This window comes from Accipiter gentilis, chromosome Z (genome assembly GCF_929443795.1).
Source record: "Accipiter gentilis chromosome Z, bAccGen1.1, whole genome shotgun sequence".
NCBI classification, from domain to species: Eukaryota; Metazoa; Chordata; class Aves; order Accipitriformes; family Accipitridae; genus Astur; species Astur gentilis.
Genome location: NC_064919.1, coordinates 25,626,824 through 25,652,847, shown reverse-complemented (window position 1 = coordinate 25,652,847; position 26,024 = coordinate 25,626,824). Strand labels below are relative to the sequence as shown.

The 26,024-nt window shown below is 39.7% G+C and overlaps 1 protein-coding gene across 1 annotated transcript in view; it reads left to right on the top strand.

The window, feature by feature from the left end:
• The window catches only part of CAMK4 (calcium/calmodulin dependent protein kinase IV), a 178,243-nt gene that overhangs the window by 63,577 nt on the left and 88,642 nt on the right, over nt 1–26,024 (top strand). Inside the window, exon 2 of the mRNA XM_049794867.1 lies at nt 9,866–9,944. Coding sequence (XP_049650824.1) covers nt 9,866–9,944 — 79 coding nt within the window. The remainder of the gene's footprint in view (nt 1–9,865; nt 9,945–26,024) is intronic.

Here is a 26,024-nt window from a genome sequence, read left to right as displayed (position 1 = left end):
GGAAGGAGCAGCAGAGACAAAGTGTAATGAACTGACTTGCAACCCTCCCATTCCCCGTCCTCCTGTACCGCTTGGGGGGAGAAGTTAGACAAGTTGGGAATGAAGTCTGGGAAGATGGAAGTGGTGGGGGAAGGTGTTTTCAGTTTTGTTCTTATTTCTCACCATCCTACTCTGTTAATTGGCAATAATTAAAATTAATTTCCCCAAGTTGAGTTTGTTTTGCCCATGACAGTAATTGGTAAGTGATCTCCCTGTCCTTATCTTGACCCACGAGCTTTTCTATCATATTTTTCTTCCCCCTTGTCCTGTTGATGGAGAAGTAATAGAGCAGCTTGGTGGGCATCTGGAAGCCAGCCAAGGTCAACCCACTACAGTCGTGCGTGGCAGTTTTGTAACCCTGAGAAGGAAGGTGTGGTGACCCCAGTCTCCTGCCCACTATGTCCCTTGAGGAGGGTGGGAGGTGGTACCAAGGTGGGTGATGAGGAGTGCTCCAGGGCAGCTGCCTCCTCTTGGCAGGGATAGTTTAGGACTGATGCAGCACTGTTCTTGTGTGCATGTGGAGGAATTCCAACATTTAGGAAAGGGCTAGACCTACTTAGGTCTTTCCCAGCCACCAGAACCAGAGTCTGCCCAGCTAGAAAGGTCGGGCTTTATAGTTTTGGAAGGTCAGACCTGACTTGATAGGTCCCCATGCTTGCAGTAAGTTGGCATTTGATCATCAGTCTTGACAGGACTGCAAAACTTACCACTCTGACCAAAATAACGCCCCACTGACACAGCCTGCAGCCGAGTATATTGCCTTAATGCTATCTTCCTTTTCTCAGGAAATCTGTTTTTCGGTTTTATGTATAGTATCAGTGTGCTTTCTCCTGCAGCTTCATCTTTCTACTGTAGCTTTTTTGTTGCAATAAAATTACAACCAAGTGTAAGTCTTCAGGTTATTCTTATCATGATGGCAAATTAGTTTTTCTGACTGTTACAAAAATATTAGAAATGACAGATTAAATGTGTTCCCTATTATGGAAAATCAGTTATTTCAGTTTATCTTTTTACTTCAAAAATATAGTATTTTTTAATGGAGGATATATGTAAGTATGATCAGAATTCAGAAAACATTATAAAAAGTGTTCATTTAGGGAGCATTAGCAAAATATAATACACTCCTCCAAACTCTTTTGCATTGCCTGGCTTTCAGTCTTATCTCTTATGATTAGAAATGGCTGTCTCACCTGGTTTAAAGAAGAAAATATACAAAGTATCTAGAAAAAAGCCAAAGAACTTTTAAATCTGTGGTATATTTCAATTTTCTTTGTTGTCTTATAGTAAGAGATCCTGGGTTGGCACTGCACATAAACTTCTTGGCAAAAGCAACTTATTTCAGAGAAGCCATTGCATAGGAATTCATAATTCAGCACAACATGAACCTCCAAGGAGAAAGCTGCGTAGCTTACCAAAATGAGGGCTATTCAGGATAAGCATGGGCACAAGAGCTTGCAGAATTCCAGGAATGAATTGGCCTAAATTAGCTGGTAAAGAATTTTGTTCAAAACTTGCTTTAGATATGCAGACACGAAAAGCCATGAAATTGTCCCCTTCTGATTTAAAAAAGGTTTCTTTTTTCTATACGGAGCAAGTTGCTAGTAGTCAAACTTTGTAACCCCCCTTCTACTTCCCTTCACTCCACCAGGAAAACCAAGAGTTATCATGGGATGTGTGAAGCTGTTCATACTGCTGCATGTCATTTAGTGCAAAGGCCGGTTTTCCTTCTGCACATGGAGATTGTCATTAAGAGCAGTAATCAATGATGTTGACACTTACTCGAAGTACGGACTGTTTAGAACACTTCCTGATGAAGGACCATGTCACCAGAGAAAAACAGGCAGGCAATTCTGCAATGGCCCAGGAAGGAAGGTCTTGCAACACATTTTTGAAGGTTTTTAAAAGTTTTTACTGCTCAGTGCTCTTTCTTCTCACATGCACTCTTCATTAAGATTAAATAAACAATGTTTATTTTATATTAGTATCTCTTTGGCGGGGGTGGGTGGGTGGGGGGTGCTGCTGCTGCTGCTTATGAGATAATGGTGCTTAAAATAAGGCATCCGTATTTCCAGGGAAGCTACGTTCACTGAACTGTTTCAGTCGTCAGGCTTTGTGTGCTGCTTGGGGAGGGACAGTAACTGCATGGCATGTCACATAGATGGAAAGTGCATGCACAGTGTCTGTGGCCATGAGAATATGCCTGAGACTGCCAGTCCAAAGATTTGGGTCTGTGCCTTGCACAGGTAGGCTAAGCACCTGGTTTTGAAAATTTGCCCCAGTGTTTCCAAAGTTTGGTACCAAGGACAAAAATCTTCAGCCTGCTGGAAGCAGTAGAAGTTCACTCAGTCCACTCTTCTACCTCCTTTTCTTTACTCTCCCTATTTCATTGAATTGCCTAAACATGAGTAGGGTAGTACTCTCCAGTCCCTGAAAAGAGAAGAGCAATCTCAAAGGAAACTCTGTTCTAAATAAAATATTCAAAATCAGTTTCTGGATCTATTGGACTGCTTTGTGTTGAAAAATCAACCTGACGTTACTACAAGTTCATTTTCAGCCAACTTTCAGCTGCAAGTTTTTTTCAGACTTGGTAGGAAAGAAATTGGTTTTCCTATTGAGGACTCCCCTGCTGTTTAAGAAATACAGTTGTTCTTACATGCGGTCTAACCCAATTTTTTAAAGGGGCTAAAGGAAAGAGAAGAAAGAGTGAATGTATTTTCTATACATTTTTCTTCTGCAGTGCTGTATGAAGTGCTCTGATCTTCACCTCATATCTGCATTTCAGCAGTCTTACTTGAAGCTTTGTTCAGGAACCAACTTTCTGAAAGTTGAGTTACACCAAGGAGAGCAATGTACACACAGTAAAGCAGTAGCATCTAAAATTCGATGTAGTTGGAATTTTGCTTCCATGTTTTCAAATTAAGGTCTGAGATAATGATTCTTGCTCTTTTAATATGTCCCATTCAACAAAAGACAGGGGAGCCAAATTCATCAAAATGCTTTAAGATATGCAGTGTTGGTGGTCTGTTTGTGGTCCTCAGTGTTTACCCACCAGCTAAACAGAAATTTAAGAAGTAGTATTTGAGGTGGGGGAAATAATCTAATGTTAAGATAAATATTATAGAATGCACCTAATTTAACCCCTAGCTGACTGCCCACTTTTTTAAAAGGCAGTAATGCCAAGTGTAATGAAGTGTTTAGACTCCTTGTAGGATAGAGGTCTTTTTCCCTAAATTTCCTGCAACAGTTGAGGGAGGAGCCCCACTGGAAGCTAGTGAGAACTATGCTGCTGCAGTCCCAGCAGGAATTAGCAGCTACTGGTCTAGCTGCCACAGCAGGACTGCTGCATTTTAGTTAGTGTTTCACCAGCCAGCCCAGCCCACATCTAAAGGATTACAGTTCTACAAATTGTTATCTGTGGAAGTTACAAGTTCAATATTGGCAAGCACTAGTTGGATTACTGTTTATTTAAAAACAGTGTATGTCTTATGTTGGGAATGTGTTTATGTAAGGCTCCTTTTGTTTGTCTGCTGAATGCAGTGAAGAAGGCTGAATATTGAAAATACCTTGTTGGTCTATTGCATTGCCTTTGCAGGCCATCCTGAGCAGGAATCGATTGCTAAAAAGTCCTTTCACCTCAAATATTAGAAAATCAACACAGCAGCTAAAAGTTATAGAATCAAAATCTGAAGAGGTATGGATGTTTTTCTTGTCTAAACCAAACCAGACATGGAATGCAATGGAATTAGCTTTCCTTTCCAGAACTGTGTATGTGTTTTCCACCACCCTTGCCATCTTCAAAGATTAGTTTTATTCCTTATAGAATGTGGGAGTTCAAGGGGTTTTTTTTTCCCCCTACATTACATTTGTTTTGTGATGTTTTCCATTCTCTTTACAGGTTGTGAAATAATGAGGGGGAAGGGAGGTCTGCAGTTGCGCACAGTTCCCTGCAAGTCCTATATATGTAGATACTGATGTTTAGAAGAAGTTTTTAGATCAGATTTGAATAATTTAAAAATTACTTGTAAGTTTGCTGTAGAAAGAAAGTTTGGTTTGATACACTTTCACATGAAATGCGAGTTGTGAGAATTTCTGATTTTACATGTATGTGCCTTTTAAAATGAAGGCAATAGTAGTAATGCCATGGAATATGCATTTTTTAAATGTAATTTTCATTTATATGTATGTCACAAGCTTTGCCAATTATTTTTTTGTTCTGTCTGGTCTTTAACTTCAAACAAGGCATTTAATTTTGAAGTCTAGGAACAGTAATTTCATTCCTGTAAATCCATTTTGACTTTCTAGTGTATATATAAGAAAGAGTGCATTAATGTATTTTAACTTTATACCTCTGTAAACTGTACAAAAAAAATCAGTATTCTTTATGTAAGCCAATACTGGACTTTAATCCATTACTGTAGTTTTGGCAGCACAGATTTCCATGGCTCTGTAATAGGTACAGTTTTCTTGGGACCGTTCATTCTTTCACCTGATCTGTTTGGACAAACTAGATTATGTAATCATTCTTTCACTGCGTGAAGCACAAACGAATTTATTTTCCAAAAATCAATTCAGAACTTAAGGAATTTAATCCAAATGAAATTTACAGAAGATTACACTGCGGACTGTATTTGTACTGAGTTGATCAAAATGCAGTATAAAACCTGGGATGAGTGGTCATGGTATGGAGATGCCGACCTACTTTTGAAAGGACCAATTTTCCTACTTCAGTGAAAATACTGCCAGCAACTGTTTATTTTATCATAAAAACTGCAGTTCTAGGAATTCACCTTTCCTACCTACCTGTGAACAAATAAACATCTGGCTGTTTCATTTTGGTTCCTGTTCTTGTTTCAGAGGCAGAAGTTTTTTGTGGGTGTGGGGGAGGAAAGGCTTTTTCCAACCTGGCTCAAATTATTTGTCTTTTCTTGCCTTGTTTTTTCTCCACTGCAAGTCCAGCCTGATCCTGCAAATTCCATTTTCTCCTTTATGTGCAAATTCTGCTGATCACTTCCACCTCCTTAACACCCCTCCTGGGCGTCCCTGCCTTCCTTCCATCTGTGCTGACACCGCTATTTTTGACTGCGTGTACTTGAAGTGTGACCATGCCTTTTCTGTCGGCTTTGCAGTCTGGACTCCTTAGTGCAAGCAGAACACTATGGTGCTGTCGACCAAACTCTAAAAGAGTGTCCTTCTAAAATAGTTGCAAATTCAATAACACCTGAGGATAATAATAAGAAAAATGATCCAGAATACTCAACAAATTCTATATATTGGGGGGGGGGGGGGGGGGGAGGGAGAGGAGTTTTACACATACTTTAAAATATTTTTAAAACATTTTTCAAATTTGTGTGGAAAACAACACACATGCAGAGATCAGTCACTGAATTTTAGTCCAATTTTACATACTAAGTGGTACTTTTAATATTTTAACTTTTCCATGCAATCTTTGGACTAGTGGCTGAGTGAGTTTATCATGGTGCTGAAGTATTTGTTTGTACTGCAGGCAAACTAGTTCTGTGCTAATACTGAGTTGCGTGTGTAGCAGCTGTGATAAATTCCACACACAGGGCATCTTGAGGTTTCTCATGAGTTCACATTGTCCTCATTGTAGGCAGCATCACATGGAAGTGAGTGTTTTTATTATCCATTATGACAAGTCAAGATATATACGTTATTTTTAGGGGTTTTTGTAAGGTCAAAACTGGATATAGAAACATATTTGTGTAGTAAAGCATACAGCATACATAATAAAGTGGCTTGGGTTTTTTTTTGTTCTTTAGCACGTTCACAGTTATACATGGGTTTTTAAAAGTAAATCTTTAACAGAATCATTAAGCAGCTTTCCAGACAGAAACACATATGTCAGTAAAAGAGAATGACAATGTTTTCAACAACATAGGAATTCTGATTTTTACTGTTCTCTAACTAACTTGGCCAACTATGTATTCCAAGAATGTGCTTTTTTTCATATTGTTCCAGCCAACTTTAAATAATTTATGTTTTGACTTCAGGCAGCTTGTTCTGGGCAAAGATGCAAAAAAGCAACAGCTGGATGCTCCTTTAAGCCTAATTTTCTTTAGAAGTAAATAAGTTCACACTTACATACCCAAATATATATAATGAAATATTTCATATAAATGTAAGTGTATGTATATATGCAAAGATAGATATGTCTGTATGTATTCACCAACTACAAAGAGGGAGGAGCTGGCAGTTTCAATTCTAAATGTGCCAACACAATATGGTGAGTAATCTTGTGGTTGGGCACATCTGGAGCATGGGAGACTTAATTTCTGGTTTCTAGTCTGAACTGGGAATGGGTTGCTTGTCAATCACACACTGCAATGTACTTCTGCAAGTGATTATTGGCTGCTTGGGCTTAGGGTCGTCTCAGTTTCTTCTGTTGAAACTGTTCATGCTATAGGATTAAATATTCCCTAGTGTTGGTATCTGCTGCTTATCAAATAAGTGCCTTAACCATTGAGTAGAGGTGATCTCTTTCTATAGCACCAGTAATATTTATCATTCAGATGGAGTGGAACACCACCTGCAGAGGATGGGACATTGAGAGGCTTGCGATCTGTCTATCTGGTCATAAATTTCATGCCTGTAGAAAGTGGCAGGTTGCCACAAGAATTTTTTGTTTCTGCATATTTGTATTTTCTGACCAAATCTATGAGTGAAATGTTGGTACAAATTCAAGACAAGGTTCTGAGGGCCTGGTTGATGGCAGTCAAGGTTTTGTGTTGAAAAAATTAAGGGCAAGAGGTTACAATTAGCAGCTCTCTGAGCTTTTCTGTTGCGCATGAGATTTTGCAGAGGAAGCTTCCCGCTGCTTTTTGGTGATGAAAGTTTGAATCACTCCAATTATATTGGTGACCTTCCAAGTCATAGAGGCTCAGGAAAGCTGTATGTGCTGATTCAGCAGAAGGCTTGCTGAGCTCCAGCAGGAAGCCAGAATAAGCAAAGCAAAATGCAAAATAAGCAAAGTAAATTGTGCATTTACATTAAGACCCATAGGCTGCTTTCCCTGCCCATCCCCTCTCCTTTTTTTTTTATTGGGAAGAAGCAAAGAGGTTCTGTTTTCACCAAAGAGACAAGGAGTCTGGTCTGTACTAATAATGGTTGTCTGCTAAGCTTTGCACCAGATGTGGTGTAAGCAGGTTGCCATCCTGTTCCTGAGTCCTGGTGCTTGTTTCTGGCATGGAAAAGGACGGCAGTGTTAGCTGTTTGCTCAGTGATCTCTTTCCTGGCTGGTGGGAACGTATCTGTCAGAGCCAGACATAGGCACATAAACCAAAAGAGAACCCTCTGAAAGCCTTCCCAAAACTTGTGATACATTGTCATCATTTTTTCCCCAAATTATGACTCCAGGGATGTGCTGTCCAAAATCTTTACAATAGGGAATAATTTCTAAGCTAGCACCTCTGTGTGTTTCAAATGGTGACTAATGAGCCTGATGGCAAACTGCTCACTGGACAAGCCTTCATAAACTCCTGTCTCTCCAGGCTGTCATATGTGTCTTTCGAGGATTATGCTGCCTTTCTTCCAGCTTTGAGTACAGTCAAATGAACTGTTAAAGGTGGTGCCATGCAACCCCTGCTGGTGTAGCTGCCTGTCTCATCACTCAGCCAGTTCTGTTAAATCATCAGAGGTGTTCTAGTGGCTACGGGTTTTTTTCATGTGGAAGACTTTGCAGAGCCAGGTTACAAACTGGTAAAACAGACGCTGACAATAGCTTCACTAGAGACAGTGACTGGCCTCCATCGCCACAGCTGCAGAGAACACCTGGAGATGTGCACAGGAATGGTAATCTATTTATTTGGTTCATCAGCTGCACAGCTTATCTAATTGAGCTCTCAACCAAATAAAATAATTTCTAGGTTTGCTGCCTACCTAGTAAGAGCATATGTAGACAAATGAGTTTAATGAATATGTTGCACTCCGAATATGTGAAGCAGGGTACAAGAATGATTTGCAGTTTATGCAGTGACTTCCCCATTACAGTGCTGTACTGAAATACTGGTGATATGAACTTTATCACAGCAGGTCCTTAAAATTTTATCTTTTAACATTTTTGGTTGTACTTAAAAGATGTGAGGGTTGTCTTAATGATGTGGTGTATTTTTTTCTTCTTGCTAAATAGAGCCTTTTGAGACTTGGCCAAGGAGAGGAGATCTAATTAAATTCATGTAATGATTCTGGGAGTCACTGAGGCTTGCAGTACTCCCACACATTTATCAATACACTGTTATGACAGACAAATCATTTTAGCATTTGAGACAAAGTGAAGATTACTTTATGTGTGTTTGATGCACAGAAGCCCCCAGATGATTGAGCTGCCTGACCCTTGCTGGAGGTGACCTTTCCTGATGAAGAGGTCTTTCTGAAATAAATCTTCTCAATTGAATGCCAGTTCTTGTGCTCACTCATATATCCATAAAAATATGGACATGCCTACTCAGAGCATTATCTAGCACCTGTGCCCGTGCTGAGGAGGGAGAAGTGCAGAGCATGCATGGTGGTTTTGTACAGCAGTGCACCCAGAATGATAAACCTTGTATCATGGCTTTATTTATGCAGTCAAACTTGGCTATACCATTCCACTGCTTAAAAGAAATCTGCTTGTGTCATTGCAACTTGTGGTTATCTCCTGTAGACACACTGAGATGGGTTTCTTCTGGTTCAGAGAGATCTGCAGTGCAATTTAGTGTGCAGTATACATGAAATCCTTCCACTGCAGAGTGGCTGTGTGCAGTTCTGCAATGTATGTTATTCGGGAAGTCATGTATGATAACGGGAGTCCCCTCTAGCTTAAAAATCTGCAGCTATTCCAAAGTGCTGAGTCTTAGAGTGAGTGACAAATCTGAGGGCAGGAGGCTTCCAAAAATGCCTTAAATCCAGTGCTGACACATAGCACTTCGGAGCATCCATTTTGATGGTGGCTGGCACTGGGTTGCTCAGCAGCATCTAAATATAACAGAATATTATAGGTATTTGAATTGTTTGTAATCATTATGCTTTTGCCAGAGGCTTTTCCTCTCTTTAGCTAATTCACAGAGTACAGGTCCCTTCCCTGATGGTAACAAGTACAGCACAACAAGTAACCTCAGCCCCTGAGTCCGTCTCTGGATACTATCTTGCCCAACCTCCCACTCAGAGAAGTGCCTTCCAACCAGCAGAGCCATAATTTTATGTTATGAGTGCTCAGATTTAGCACATTCAAGTGAGTATGCCTTGAAGGCAACCAGAAGATGTAAGCCCAGTTCAGTTTTGCTATGAACAAGCCCCACCAGTTTACACTGAATTAACCAAAAGTGCTGCTTGTGCCATCTGGTGCTGAATTTGGTTGTTTGGGCAACTAGGCAGGGAGCAGCACAATAATTGTCTCTTCTTTTCTGTCTCACTCCCCATTACTGCCATCAACAGTTAGTAAAAAAAACCCAATGCAACTAACTGTTGCAAAGGTATTGCCTTAACAAAGACAAGGTATGTCATCACAGGTTTGGGGACAGATTATGTCCCTTGCTACCCAGTGGAAACCTCCAGGATGTGTCAGGAGCCAGAAAAGGTGTGACCAAGAGGCACCTCAAGCTCTTGCAAGTTCTATTGGCTGAATAACCACTGAATTTTACTGGTTAAACAGAGAACAGTTTTTACACTGTTTTTTTGCTTGCATCTGTGGGGAAAAACAAGGTATTTTTGCCCAAACTGGGAGGAATAGAAAATGTAGTTTCAGCTAGGCAACTCTGTTTATTGATGTATTCAAAGAGGCGTATGTACAACTATTCTTCCTTTTTTTTTTTTTTTTTTTTTTTAAATTTAGTGGGGCTACATCCATTGTCTACAGATGCAGGCAGAAAGGGACCCAGAAACCTTACGCCGTCAAAATGTTGAAGAAGACAGTAAGTCATTCTATTTTATTTTGCTTTGCTTTGGGATATGTTTGGGATTTTCTCTGGGTTTTTTTCCATGCAGTTTCTTTGTGTGAGGGAAACGGGACCCTGCTAAGCTTGTATTTTCTGTGATCAAGCTTCTTCTTCTCCTCATCATTAAAAGAGCTTTTAGAGGTAACAGTACTCTGTTGGGAATGCCTTATCCCCACAAATCTTGCTTGTACCTTCATCTGGTGTTGTCTATATAGACTTAGATTTGGGGAAAATCTTTTAGACAAAAATATCTTTTTCTTTCACTAGGGGAAAGAAGTAGGTTCTGAATCATTTAAATGTTCTGTGGTTTCATTTTGCTTTAATACATTGTTTTGCTCAAAAAATATCAGTACATGATTTGTCTTTTTCAGAAACAGATTAAAACACTGCCTCAAACTCAAGTAAAATTAAATACTTCATGGAGGTTCCCCCCCCGCCCCCTATAAAATTGCAAGAGAGCCAGTTGAGACATCACTTATTTTTAGAGCACCATATATGTCACACTTCTACCACATTTATTTTTGTGTGTGTTACAAAATAGATGGTGGAAAGCATGAAGAGGGAAGAAGAAATCCATTATTACTCTATCTAGTAATGGATTGAGAGACTTTAAGCAGAAAGAGTATGGGGGATAGGGTAGAGTAGTTCATGTTCCTAACAGGCAAAGAGAAATTTGAGAGGAAACAAGCTGTGAGGCATGGACATGTTTTTTATTCATGAGTGGGTTTGATTCCATTTATTCCAGTGTTAAATCATCCATTATTCCATAAAGTTCAGGAATGTTCACATGTAGCAACATAATGATGGGTGGGTAGGCGTAAACATGTCTAAATGCTGAATTAACTGGTGGTCTCTGTGCAAGACATAACGAGTGGGTTCCACATGAGTAAAGTGTTGGCATTAATTAGTCGTCTTTGAAAGTAAGCCAAAGTTTAAACTGGCACAGAAATTCAGTTGCGTGTGCTGCTTTTGAATTTGCATCTGGTGCATTGGAGGAAGCAGAGCATGTGAGGAGCTGGCATTGCTGCAGCCTACGCTCTGTCTTTCCTATGGAAATGCAGAGAACTTAATTTTCATCACTTCTTTATGCCAACGATTCCCATAATGTTTTAGGAGTATACCTTCTGATAATTCTAATTCTGAAAAGCACTAGAAAGAATGATATTGCTTAAAAATATTTCTTTGCTCTTTTTTGGCCTTTGTGGAGACTAATTCATGTTCATAGTGGCCACATTAATACTAGCTCCATCTATTTGTATCTGAAACTATTCCATTTAGACTTCTGGCAGACTTATTGAAACACAGTTTTTTTAAAAAGTGTAGGAAAAATGGCAAGCAAGTAGAGTATGAGAATATGGTTATCTATGTAAATTGTTTGCACAGCAGCAACAGCTTGGCTTAATGCTCTCTTGATTATATTAGCGGTGTGGTTAAGCAGTTTACGCAGCTGAGTTGTTCCCAGTGTAACTAATACACTTTGGGATGTTTTGTTATGAGAACAAGTGATTCTGTTACACAACTGAGCTTATTTGTATAACTGAGAACATGGGAGGTGATACTGTAAGGATGTGCCACTGCTTGTGTCTGTGTGCCATGAGCTACTGTAGCTCTGTTCCAATTTGGAGACATAATTATTATCACAGAGACAGAACTAACTGGGTGTTACAGTGCTCCCACAGCAGGAGGCCTAATCTTTGCTCAGAGTGTCTTGCTGTAAAAATAACCAAGTGTGGGCCAAATCACATACCAAAATGTTGATTGGCTTGAGATTCCTGTTGGCTTTTTTTAAACAGTTAGAAAAAACAGATGGCAGTTCAATAGTGGAGGAAAAGTGATGGGAGAAAAAGAAGAACCTGTGACTGTTTGCTTTTGATGCAAAGTCCCATTTCTTCAATTTCTTTTCTTAAATGCACATAAGGGAGCTCTGAAGAGCACAGGAAATTAGAAGACAAAGGAAGATGGTGGAAAAGCAAATACTGCGTTTTTTCCATTCAAACTGACTGACTTTAAACACTGCACCAAACAAGAATAACTCGCTGAGGAAGAGTGTCTGTTAAAACAGGGTGAGGGTCAGGGAGGGGGTGGTCCAGCTTGTTTTGGAAGTGGTAACAAGTGATGTGTGATTAGGAGTCTGGTGGCTGACTGGCAGCTCTGGATTTGTGAATGCTGATGACTACAGTACTGCAATTTGAAGTAAAGCATTAGAAGTGATTACTTTTGTCCCATTGGAACAGCTCAGATAAGAAACAAATGATCCTTTTGGATTGAAGCAGTGTCCTAGGAACAGACTGCAAGAAATATAAAATGCTTATTGGTGTTCTTTTCATTTAAATAATAAGATTAATTTTTCATTTTGCCTGACTAATGCATTCTCATTTGAGAGCAAATAAAACTTTGGGCAGGATATATCAGCCAATGCTGAGAATACATATTTATGAAGAGATGAGAGTTCATAGAAGATTCTTTAATTAATATTTCTTCACCATCTAGCTTAATAAAATAGTATTCTTAGATTATTTGCTCAGTTCTATTTGGGTTTTTTTCTGATCACTAGTAAGCCAACAAAGAGATACAGGAGAAAATATGTTTATACAATCTTTTTTTGTCAAGAAAATTAAATAATTGGGGGGGGTATTTAGAGGTTTAATCATTCTTAACCATTAATTAAAATTATACCGTTCCAAAAGGAGAAGAAAAATGCTTTTTTTGCTGGTTCATAACTACTGAAACAGAATGCTTCAGTTCCCTGTTTTGTTTCGGTTTTGTCAAATTCAGCCCAAGTTTAGGAGTAGTTTTGAATCCATTAAATTACACTTCTGGTGAATAAAATTTAGTTCAAAGAACACTTCTGGTTCTTACTCCTGAAGTGTCTGACTGTCAAATTTAGGAAACTGACAGGCATATTAGGACCATAACTTCCAGAGCAGCTAAGAGACAACTGTTAGAAGGGCTAAAGAAGTCCACAGAAAAATTGATGTATGTATTAGTGGGGAAAAAACTCTCACATAATGTACAAGAAATTAAATTTGGAGTTATTGTTAACAGATAAAAAAAGAAATATGCTTATAAAACAACATCTATAGAACAGGTGAATAAGCATGCTAAATTATTGCCTTTGATTTGCTTATCCAACCTTTATGCTCAGTTCCTGAGCATAATTGAAATGTAGGATTGTATTATATACTCATTATTTGATTTTTGCTAGGTTTAGCAAATCTCTTCAATTCCATGCAGATAATAAATATAAAGGTTTGAATCATGTAACTGCAAATGTCAATTGCAAATGCAAACAATGTAAGTGTAAATGCAATTTACAATGTAAGTGTAAATGCAAACAACATATAGCATGTGGATCATATTGGAAGAACACAGGATTCCTGAAGGGAGTAAACATATTTATGTGCTGTTCATGAAATGAAACTTCTCATCTGCAAACCTTTGCCTCCTTTTGGTGTGTTTTGAGAAAGACAGACAGCACATGAACTAGGGCCACCCCGGAGACTGTCTCAGTCTGGGCAGGTGAATGCCTTCCAAGAAAGTAGATCCACCTCTGCCTTAAATTTCCTACCTGAGTCTGGACAAGTTGCTTTAAAAATAGTGAAGAGAACAGATGGCCTCTGTTCTGCGGTTTCTAAATTAAGACACCAAGTGCCTGCCTACGTTATAGGTCTACCAAGTACTAACAACTGTAACTGAAGTAATTTGGGAGCTGCCATTGCAATAAAGCAACATGCTCTGCAGAAAGGAGAACAGGCTGCTGAGCTGGGTTGTCTGGACCCTAGGTCCTGGTGTATTCCCAATTCAGCCTGTGCAGTTGACTGAGATATTTCTTTTTAGTTCAACTTTCTCATCCATAAAAATGACATAATACTTATTTGATTTGCTTCTCAGCAATGCTTTGAAGGATAGCCTGGTTAATATTCCTAGGTTTTAATTGATAGGCACTATCCTCTAAGAGTGATTAAGTATTATGAAATATTAGGCCCTCTGTGTCTCCGTCAATGAGGCATGCAAGTACAGAGACTGTTTTGGAGAATTCTCATTTTGATTTCATTTTTTTCATGTGTGGGCATCCTCCCTCACAGGGTTTGTGATGCTTAACTAATACTTCCTCAGTACTTTAATTAAAATCAGTATTTATGGAGCAGCATTCTTCTTGCAGACTGGTTGATGTTCAAAATCAGACAAATGTTCAGGCACATGAACTTTTTCTCAGATCAGAGGCAGAGCAACAGTTTTCAAGCAACACATATGCTGGAAATAGTTGTGCTGGGATTACTCTAATTGTTCTACTTGGTTAGACAATTTGAGAACAACAAATAGTTTGTCTGTGGAGCAGAGAGGAGTGTGAGCAAATGTAAAGGTAACAGGCTTTCCTCCTGGATAAGTGGGGTTGGATATCTAGAGTTAGGGCCTGAAGAAGATTATAATGGTCTATAAAGACCATATATGTAAAGTCTCAGTTGAGTTCATGTTTGCAGATATATGCATAGATATATGTATATTTATACAAACGCATGTATATTATATACACATATACACAAACATATATATAAACACTATAACATATACATATATATTATAAACTATATATATTCCCAACTATACAGAGAGTATAGTTGGCTGGATTTTTCATCTTGCAGTGAATTGGTGGCATTAAGTGGTAATCAAGAGGCTCATGCAAATGTTTGGTCTGTTTTCTTGGAGGGGTGTTGCTTTTGCTTGAGCCTTCCAAACTGATTGAGAAGGCAAGTGCCACGGCAGGGGGCAGGGACTGTGTTATCACACTTGGAGGGAGTCAGAATTAGTAAATTGATCTTTCATTGACTTTTGGAGAAAAAGATGTATGTTTGTAGCTATAAAATGAATATTTCCATTTGCTGCCATGTGGCCTTACAGGATTTACAATTTGAGTGCCTCCTGCCTCCATATGCCTGTTTCTCTATAGACTTTCTAATGAGAATATACGTATATATATATATATGTATCTCCTGTGGTGCAGTAATTGTCAGTACTCTTATTGGACTGACATCTGAGAGTGGTGAAGTTTAGCAGACATACCTGGTCCACAGAGAAAGCAAGAGCCTAACAATACTCCACTTTGTCTGAAGTGCTATGGCAGTATACTTTTTTTCTCCAGATGACAGATGTTTGGAATATAAGTACATATATATGTATATTTAAGGTCAATTTTTTTCTCATAAAGCTGGTATTAATTAACACATTGCATTAATGTGCAATGCAATGCTCTATTTTTTTTCAAATTTTTCAAAAAGGAAAAAAGAATAGTGTCATATGTAAGTCTACATGAAAACAGTCAACTGCACATGAGTACTTACCATTAAAAAGTTATGTCAGCTAGCCCACACATTCTCTTCTGTTATTCATTCACACACACATCACATATGCCATTGCTTGGTAATTATTGGGAAATGGTAATTTCTTAATTACCACTCTATCTGCAGTACTAGCTATTATATATGTAGATTACTTTATTTTTCCTGGTTAGCTCATTTTTGTCACCCATGTCATCATCTCATTCATGTGCATTTCACACTGTTATGTTTCTTCTGAAAGATGAAAAAAATATTTGAGTCAAAATTATTTTGAATAAAGAAATAAGGCAGTATGGCTTTGAGTTTTCCACTGCTTATGTCCAGTTTTCCCTCATGTATAAGTGGAATCTGGCTTCCACAGTCTGACTCACTACCTTCCAAAAGAAGGAGCTTTTAAGTAAAAGTTAAGTCCATCAAATGCATAGTGTCTAAAGAAGAACAAGAAAGTTCATTTTACATAAATGCCCTACAAAAGAAGAGAGAACTGAAAGATATTTTTTTTCCTGCAGTAAGATACCAATAGGTTTTTGCGTTAGATGCTATGAAATCAAACACCAGTTAGTCAAAGTGGAAATTTTACTGAAAAATAGCTTTGTAATATGCTGGTTTAGTCCTTGGAAAGCAAAAAGTGGTTTTTGTCTGTATTGATAGGACATCCTTTAGAAAAGGAAAAAATCCCATTCTGCAATTGAAAAAAGCCTGTCCTACACACATAAAGTTATTTAACATGTCAGCTGCATTACAATGTATTGTATTATATCACATTGTAGTGCAGGTGATATGTAAAAATCACTTAACGTAGAACAATATTACCTATCGCCATTTAGATTGAATTGCTGTGCTCTGCCTAAGTCATACCTTGGGTTAAGATTTTAAGAACAGAGACTATGTATTACATTTCTTTTTTCCTTACTCTGTTTAATTTATAGGTAATTAGCTAACACTCATTTCTGGTATTCACAGCTTATTTTTCAGAAATACAAAGATGAGCTAATAAAAAGAGGAAAATAAAAAGCTCAACTCATTGTTACGCACTTCAAGGAAGCTCAACCTACTGTATACATTGTATTGTTGAACAAGTAGTTCTGAGAAACTAAATAATATCCCTTAGATGATTAATTCAGTAAAAAAAAAAAAACAAACCAAAAAAAAAAAACCCAAAAACAAATGACACATTTAGCTTTGAATAACTTAACAGCAACTTTCATGAAACGATCTGAGCCACACATTTTCTTCTAACAACCCATCCATGCAGATTTTGCTCCCTTCCTTCCTGCAGTGACTTGTCTTCTCCATGGCTTTAAGCAAGCCTAGAGGAGCTTTATGTGTCTCAGGTGCACATAAATGTAGAGAGGCAAGAAAGGGAATAAGAATGAAATGTGTTGCTGTGTGAGGGTATATTTAATGCCTAGAGCAAAGACACAACCCTGCAAAAAGGCTGCGTGAAGGTGCAGAGGTAAATATTAGGCTATCCTGAGATTATAGTCCTTCTGTTTAGAAACCCTTCATTATTTACAGTCTGTTAAAGAAATCTGGAGACATGCCTTTGATGGAGCTGTGCTGCAGGGAAGTCAGGGCTTCTTCATAGATGGGTGGTCTGTGAGGCTTGTGCTGGGGATCTCTGCAACTCTTCTCCCCCTGCACTTTAGGAAGTTGTTGTTTTTGAGAAATATATGCTGTGATCCTGTCATCACAGTTGTGACAGTTACTCATTTGAGTGGAGAGAGATTGAGCTTGTTCTATGCTGTCAAGCAAAGAATTAACGGAAAACTGCATGCACAAAAAATGAAGAGGACAAAAGATAAGAAACCACAGTGTTTTCTCAGTAGTGGCAGTTCAGCTGTTGGAATAAAACAGGGACAGTGTACAACTTAAAACATAGCATCCTGGGTTTATTCCTCTGGCCTGAAGCTGAATTCTCTGTAGCCCCTCAGAGAGGCAAATCTGAGGTCTATAAAAGAGAGGCTTTATTTTATCAAGAACTCTGTAATCAGGATGTACTCACTTGACAAACTGGTTACACTGGCATATTTCAAGATAAAATACATCCTCTTTGGCTGAGGTGGTCTCCTTTTGTCTTATATCCTTTAAGAGAAAGACCAGCCATATGTAGGGAGGAACGGAAAACCAAAGGTGTAAACTAACACAATAACTGTGTAAGTGGCACAGCCTTCGGGTTCCGGTTACAGAAGCTTCTTTGAGAAATCATGAAACCAGCATCACTGTGTGATGTCCATGAGCTAACGTCACCGGGTCAGAGCATCTCTTAAGACTGGAACTAAGGTTCAGTACAACTTTCTAAGCTGAATATTGTGACAGCTGATGGCTGCAGGACTAGTGTGTATGGGTGAGGATCATCCCAAATTTTTGCCAAACTAAACTTACTCTCTGCTTGAATCACTTAGGAAGGGCTTCCTTAAAGAAAAAAAACAAAAACAAAAACAAAAAAAACCAAACCCAAAACAAAACAAAACCCCAAACCTGAATAAATAAGAAATAACTAAAAACATGTTTTCCTACAAATGTAAAAAACCCACCCCACTTTCTTTGTTATTCCTCCCCCTGTGTTTTAAGCAGCCTTCAAATACTACTGTTTGCTTCCAGCAAGCTATTCCATTATACTTTGTATATATTGAATGAACAGATGTTTGAAACTCCAACTGGGCATTCTTTCAGTAGATATAGTTGAAAACAACTGGAAACATTTCCATAAGTAATAAGAAATACCATAAATAAGATAGTTTGATTTGTATTTCAGTCCTGTGGTATTCAAGTCACTTTCATTTACAGCTTTTTTGAGTGAATTCTGATTTCAGATTTATTTTAGAACTGCAAAGATTACATGATATGCTAACCTCTGAGGACCTCTAAGCAGTACTCCCAGGAATATCAGCCTGCAGAAATTTGGATTCTGTCTGCAAGATACATAGCACTCATATAGATTTTAGCTCTTTATACACTGATAAAAGAATAGTGCTACAAGAAGAAATAGCATCATAATAATTGTAGGTTTCTAGATTGAGTGACAAACATAGTAGGTATAGGATTTGAATGTAATAATATGAGAAAATACAAAGTCAAAAGAACTCTGTGATGTGGCTTTCAAGAATTTGTGGGAAAAGTTCTAATTCCTGCAAATGAGGGCCCTAATTTCTACAACTGAGAAGCCAAATACCTGTTAATCAGAACACCAGGAAAATGATTCATTTCACCATTATAACTAATTTCAGTTATTCTTTTTGCACCATTACCGTGTTACAACTGCAACACCGCAGTGAGAAAACATGTTAGCATTTCCATATGGATGAGGGGCACATGAGGTACTGAGGCTAGGAGCTAGATCTGTAAAGTATTTGTGTCCAGGCAATTACTACCACACTTCATAACACATTAATAACTACCTCCTGCATACACTTTACTTCACAGGTAAAATTTGCCTTCTCTTCTCCAGGCTAAACAGATCCAGGTGACTCAGCCTTTCCTCATAGGAGGGACACTCCAGTCCCTTCATCATCTTGGTGGCCTTTCGTGGGATTCTCTCCAGTGTGTCCATGTCTCTCTCGTACTGGGGAGCCCAGCACTGGACACAGCACTCCAGGTGTGGCCTCACCAGTGCTGAGCAGAGGGGACAGATCATCACCCTCGACCTGCTGGCAACACTTCTTTTAAGGTAGCCCAGGATAAAATTAGCCTTCTTTGCCACAAGGACACAATTACTGGTGCATGCTCAAACCTTGGTGTCCACAAGGATCCCCCTTCTGCCAAGCTGCTTTCCAGCTGGGCAGCCCCCAGCATGTACTGGTGCCTGGGGTTGTTCCTCCCCAGGTACAGGACTTTGCACTTCTCCTTGTTGAATTTCATGAGGTTCCTGTCAGACCATTTCTCCAACCTGTCCAGGTCCCTCTGGTGTATCTGCCCCCCCTCGCAGTTTAGTGTTATCTGCAGACTGGCTGAGAGTGCACTCTGCCCCATCATCCAGCTACTTAATGAAGACGTTAAACAGGATTGGACCCAGTATTGACCCCTGTGGTACACCCCTTGTTACTGACCTCCAACTAGAATTCATGCCACTGATCACGACCCTCTGGGCCTGGTTGTTCAGCCACCTTACTGTCTGCTTATCCAGCCCATACTTGCAGCTGTCTATGGGGATCTTATGGGAGACAGTGTCAAAGACCTTACTGAAGTCCAGCTAGACAATATCCACTGCTCTCCCCTCAGCTGTGAACCCAGTCATTTCATCGTAGAAGTTTCTCAAGTTGGTCAAGCATGACTTGCCCTTGGTGAATACTCCTGATGCCTGACTTGTCCTTCATGTGCCTGGAAATGGTTTCCAGGATTAGCTGCTCCATCACCCTCCCAGAGACTGAGGGGAGGTGGACCTGCCTGCAGTTCCCTGGCTACTCCTTCTTGAAGACATTTGCTTTCCTCCAGTCTTTGGGTACTCCTCCCAGTCACCATGACTGACCACAGATTATTGAGAGTGGCCTCACAGTGACATCTGCCAGCTCCCTCAGCACTTGTGGGTGCATCCCATCAGGGCCCATGAACTTATGTATGTTCAATTTGATTGAGTCTTCCCTGACCTGATCTTCTTCCATGACGGGTACATCTTCCTTGCTCCAGCCTTTGCCCTGGTCTCTGGAGCCTGGGATTCCTAAAAGCTGGTCTCCCTAGTAAAGACTGAGGTGAAGAAGGCATTCAGTACCTCAGCCTTTTCTATGTCCTCTGTCACCAGGTCCCTTGCCTCATTCAGCAGCAGGCCCTACCCTTTTGTCACCTGTCTGCTTATAGAAGCCCTTCTTGCCTTTGACATCCCTTGCCATATTCAATTCCATTTGGGCTTTAGCTTTCCTAAATTCATCCCTGGATGCTCAGACAATGTTTCTGTATTCCTTCCAGGTTACCCATCCTTGCTTCCACACTCTGTATGCTTCCTTTTTGTGTTTGAATTTGTCCAGGAGCTCCTTGTTTATCTACACAGGGCTCCTGGCACTTTTGCCTGACTTCCTACTTGCTGGGATGGTCTGCTCTTGAGATTGGAGGAGATGATCCTTGAATATTATCAGCTTTCTAGACCCCCACTTCCTTCTAGGACCTTATCCCATGTGACTTTTCTAAGGAGATTTTGAAGTCCAGGGTTGTCATCTTGCTTTTCACTCTCCTCCCTGCCCTCAGGATCCTGGAATCCAGCATCTCATGGTCACTGCAACAAAGGCTGCCTTTGATCTTCACATCCCCAGTGAATCCCAGCTTGTTGGCAAGTATGAGGTCCAGCAAAGCATGTCTCCTGACTGGCTCCTCATTCACTTGGAGGAGGAAGTTACTATGAATGTGCTCCAGATACCTCCTGGTTTGCTTGTGTCCTGCTCTGTTGTCCCTCCAGCACATAACAGGATGCTTGAAGTTCCCCATGAGGACCAGGTCGTGCAAATGTGATGCTGCTTCTATCTGTCTGTAGAGTGCCCCATCCACTTGTTCTTCTTGATCAGGTGGCCTATAGCAGACACACACTATAATGTTGCCTTTTACATGTGTGTTATGTCACCTAAGAACTTGTGTGTTATAAGACAGGTCTTCTTCCTCCTATGTAGTGGATATGTGAAATGTGATTTAAAGAGAGACAGCTTTATTACCACTGAGCTTCATACAGAGCTTGTTCATCCCAAAGTTTATGAATGTATGGTCAGAGTATTGCAGTTGTAGTAAGGACCTCAAAAAACTTAGGTTGAAGGTCCCGGATAGTTTCTTAGCACTGAGTAGCTAGACCTTACCAAAAGCTGAAGTTGCCACCGATTTTACCTGCGGTAACATAAGAACCTCCAGGGTCCTCAGAAGTTGCAGGTTTTTTTAAGTACAGAAATTGCACCCCAAATCACACTTCATGCATCAGAGGTAGTTTTTAGGTCTGCTTCTGTGTGATTTGCCAAATCTGCACATGAATTCAGTGGCCATAAAGGGAGGCATAGATGAGTGTCCTGAAACTCAAATACTCACCTGTTCTGGTTCAAGTTTACATAGCTTACAATTGCCTCCTTTCAGCATCTCTTCCATTTACTCCTAAATTGTATGAAGCATCAGGGAACACAGGATCAAATATGGAAGGCACCCTATGGATCTTAGGCACAGAATTCACAGGTTAGGGTGATCTGTTGGAGAGGGAAGTCACTGTGTGTTCATGCTGCTCTCAGCCTGCTCTGTCACTTGCCTTTTTTTTTCCAGCACAGCTCATAGATCCTGGCAGAGGAGGCGTTAACGTGCTGTCATTAATGTAGTTGAGACATCCTCCATAGGGATTGGAGACATGTAGGGACAAAACCAGTCCTCTAAATTCTAATGTTATTTGTTGACACATAGTGCTAAGAAAGTCAGCTCACAGTTTCTAATCTATGAAGCGAGCTCTCTAAATTAGTTATAAGGCCTTGCTTTCACATGTCTGCCTACCTCTCTTAACCATCTCACCATCTCTACATGCTTCTCTATATCCTTTTCCAACTGTCCATTTTCAGTCCCTGAAGAGTTCCTGCAAGGGGTTCTTTCCCTGCTTTCCTTTGAGGATCTACTGGTTTGCTGTGTTATTCAGATTATGAAGTATGTGACCTCTAAATTTTAGGCAGTTTTGGGGCATGGAGTCATTTATGTGGTTCTTCTAAGTGTAGAGTTACAGGTTCTATGTACTATCAAGCAACACTGAAGTGACTTCAGGACCCCTTATTATCAGTGTTCGGGGCTGACCTACCAGAAAAATTGTTTAGCATCAGGAGATTATAAATCTCCTAGCGCAGGTGTCATTTAAGCAGCAGGTCAGAAATTCAGGGTGGGTCATCAGAGAAAACATGCAAGACTTCATCTGCACCTGACATTGTCATAATTTCATCCCACTTGAAATATTTTGAACACAATAGTCTAATTTGATCATTAGACTCACAACTAGGCCTTTCCCAATCATCATCTATGTTGCTGCTTACAAAATTGAATGGTACAGCTTATAGTTTATTGTCGTGATTTAACCCCAGCCAGTAGCTCAGCCTTGTGCAGCTGCTCACTCAGTGCCCCCAGTGAAATGGGGGAGGAATTGGAAGGGTGACAGTGAGAAAACTTGTGGGCTGAGATAAAGACAGTTTAATAGTTAAATGCACAAGTGAAGCAAAACAAGGAATTCATTCAGCCCTTCCCATCGGCAGGCAGGTGTTCAGCCATCTCCAGGAAAGCAGGGCTCCATCACACCTAAGGGTTACTTGGGAAGACAAACACCATCGCTCTGAATGTCAACCCCTTCCTTCTTCCTGAAGCTTTATATGCTGATCATGTACGTCATATGGTGTGGGAAATCCCTTTGGTCAGTTGGGGTCAGCTGTCACGGCTGTGTCCCCTCCCAACTTCTTGTGCTGCCCCCCAGCCTGGGGCAGCATGAGAAGCAGGAAAGGCCCTGATGCTGCATACGCACTGTTCAGCCATAGCTAAAACATCCCTGTGTTATCAACAATGTTTTCATTACAAATCCAAAACATAGCCCCCTACAAGTTACTATGAAGAAAATTAACTCTATCCCAGCCAAAACTAGGACATTGATCACATGGGATAATTTGATATCTATGATGGAGATTACAATATTAATGGTAGCCCTGATGCATCAAACCTTCATTGGGTAACAGTTGAAGGTTCGCATGGATCTGTAAGTGTGAGTTGATTCAGAGAGGGACGGGTATGCTAGCTTACTATCTAAGGGCAATTTCTTAAATTGCAGCGAGCTTTGCACTTGGCTAATAAGATGAGTACACATGACATATTCCAGATCTTTATCATGCACCTGAGGTCTCCTAAGAAATTCAAGTAGCTTTAAGACAAAATGTTGTACAGGATGATAGGAAATGTCCTATCACCTAACATCTCTCAATTTCTAAGGAACTACTGTTACATGGCAATTTATTTATTCAGAAGGATGGTGTGAATGTGAAGTCTTTCACAGAATGCCAGATGTCTGAAACTGGTTACATCACTTAGAATAAAAGCTGAATTAATAATTTTCATTGAGAAGAGAGGAAAGTTTTGGATTTGTAACTGTATAGGTGAAAAGCAGGAATGGGCAAGAAAATGCCAAGTGCAATTTTCTAAATCCTATAAATGTGACTATTTTGAACTAAAAAAACCCACCCTAGTTACCTTTTGATTTACACATTGTTCTTGCATCTTAAAAGTGTCCTCCTCCACCCAGCTTTGGGAACAGTGGCAATGGCACTAACACACTATAAATAGGGAATAGCTGAAAAGAGCAGTTCATGAATACCTAATAGCCTGAAATTTGTTGGCATAAACGGTTCAACAATTATCAAACATATTTACAGAAATCTGTGCATAAATGAGTCAGGAACAGAAATAACAACAAAATTAGTCAGACAGTTAGACCACAGCATATAATAAGGCCTGTTCTAATGAATGTATAACTTGTTTTGAACTCAGCCATAAAATGTATTATTGCAAATGACCAGTGCTGTGCTAGCTGTAAGTGCTTCTGGACCCATCCTTCACTGTTTGGTGATGCCACCAAGTTCATGTGGGTGAGCAATAGAACCCATTCACAAAGGCTTGTGTGTCTTTGGGGAATATTACCTACATGTGGTCAGCTTTACCATTGAAATCGTATATTACAAGACGCAGGGCCTGTTAATCTGGTATGTCAGCATGTGATTTACTGTGCTGAAGTCTATACAATCCCACAAATCATCTCTATCCATCTGATGGTTTGTCTGCAAATGTACTGTGCTTTATGAGATACAGAAATGTTGCTTTTTTGATGGAACAATTTACATTTAACAGATTAACAGTACTATCGTATGCAGATAGTGCATTTCTCTTTCATTTTTTGAAAGCATATGCTTGTACAAGATCAGTTAATCAGTATTTGCAGCCAGCAGGTTTACATGTACAAGCAGACTTTTGGGCACCTAACAGGACAAATGCAAGCACATTGATGTAACTTGCAGTAGTTCCATGCAACCTTGTTCAGTCTGAAGAACATGCATCAATTGAAGGATTATAGCTGCAAATTGGAAGTGTGGACATGTGCACAGAAAACAATTGCTCTAATAATGAATGGTTTATTTTCTTTGCATTAATAATACAAGTTTACTTATGGATGCTCAAAATAAAAATTCTCAGTAACATACAGAGTGAAAACTCCCTGCTGAGTTTATGGAAGATACTGCAGGGCTGTGCAATTACAGCTGTGCTTCATTGTATTGTTTGATGTGTTCTTCAGGGACCTCATGTTCAGCTTGAATGGAGATAGAGCCAGAATAGTCTGCCAATCTTAAAATACAAAAAAGATAATTTTGAACCTTTTTTTTTTAAAAAAAAAGATAATATTAGTCCATTAGGACTACAAAGGTTACTCCCATACAAAGAGAGAGCTGCTGACCTTGCTGAGAAGGTCAAGCAGTGTCCCAGTAAAAACAGCCCCTAAAACATCGGAGGAATTCTTTACTTGAGAAACTCTTAGTTTCATTCAAAAAAAAAAGGTCATGCAAAGAATCAAATCACCTGAAGCAGCTGTTAAATAAATGCCCTAGTTGGAACAAAGAAGAATCCTTTCATTCAGAAGGGTCAGCTTTTTAAAATTCTGCTTTTACCTGCTGTCCACTGCCATGCTGGTTACTGAATTACACCAGAGTAACTCAGAGAGATAGACTGGGTCGCATATAAAGCATCTATTTTCATTTGTTCTGGGATTTTTCTGTCACACCACTTTTCATATCCCCAAACTTTATCACTTATGGTGAAGACTGACATCTGTATCTTGCATTGATACATAGACCGGCTCAGATGCATGATTTCAGTGGTAGTACCCAGCTTTATACAGATGAAAAAGCACAATCAGAAGTCTTCTTTAGAGTGTTTTAATCTTGAAGTCTTGACTGAAAGACTTTCTGAGAAGATATTTTATGTATGAGCTGGGCAGAAACTGGTATTCCTGTTACCCAGGACATTCTGAAATTAAAACAAAACCTAAAACTGTATAGAAAATATGTACTTTGAATCTTCTTCTTGTGAAGATTTATTTAAATTCAAGCTCATTTCTTTTTTTCTTTAAACCTTTCAAGAGAACCTGGGTAACCCAGCAGCCCTGTGTGTAATTGTGACAATTGGGAACAGATCTTTCAGACTAACAGGGAATTGGCAGCTCTGCTTGTGGGTAGTCTATGTCTGTATAGGTTTTAATATTTCATCTTAACTGTAAGACAAAATAATGGGAAAGTTATAAATGGTAATTAGCAATTGACTCCATAAAATACAGAAATGGTTAGGCTGCAGAGCAGTTACTTTAGCTGAGACGAACATAAAAATTGTTTCTTGGAGGCACATTTCATGGAGTGTGGTGGCAAGCCAATAATGATTTGCAGCATGCTCCTTGTAAGGGCAGAAAAATACATGCTCAAAGCCTGACCTACTGGTTTGATAAAGCATTCATTGCTCAAATTAGAGGTGTTCATGTGAGTCAGTAAGTGGGATATTAACTAAGGAGCTCCACAGAGCTGAGATGAACAGCCTCCCTGAGATGGGCAGTGCTGTGAAGCTCCTTGAGAGCCGTTTGCATTGGCTGGTTCACACTGCTTGCTCAGGCACACTGTTGTCACCCAACCTGCATGGTGGTCACACCTGGCCAGATGTGCCCCTGCATGTCCACAGCGCCCTGGGAAAGAATGGCAGCAGAGACTGGACT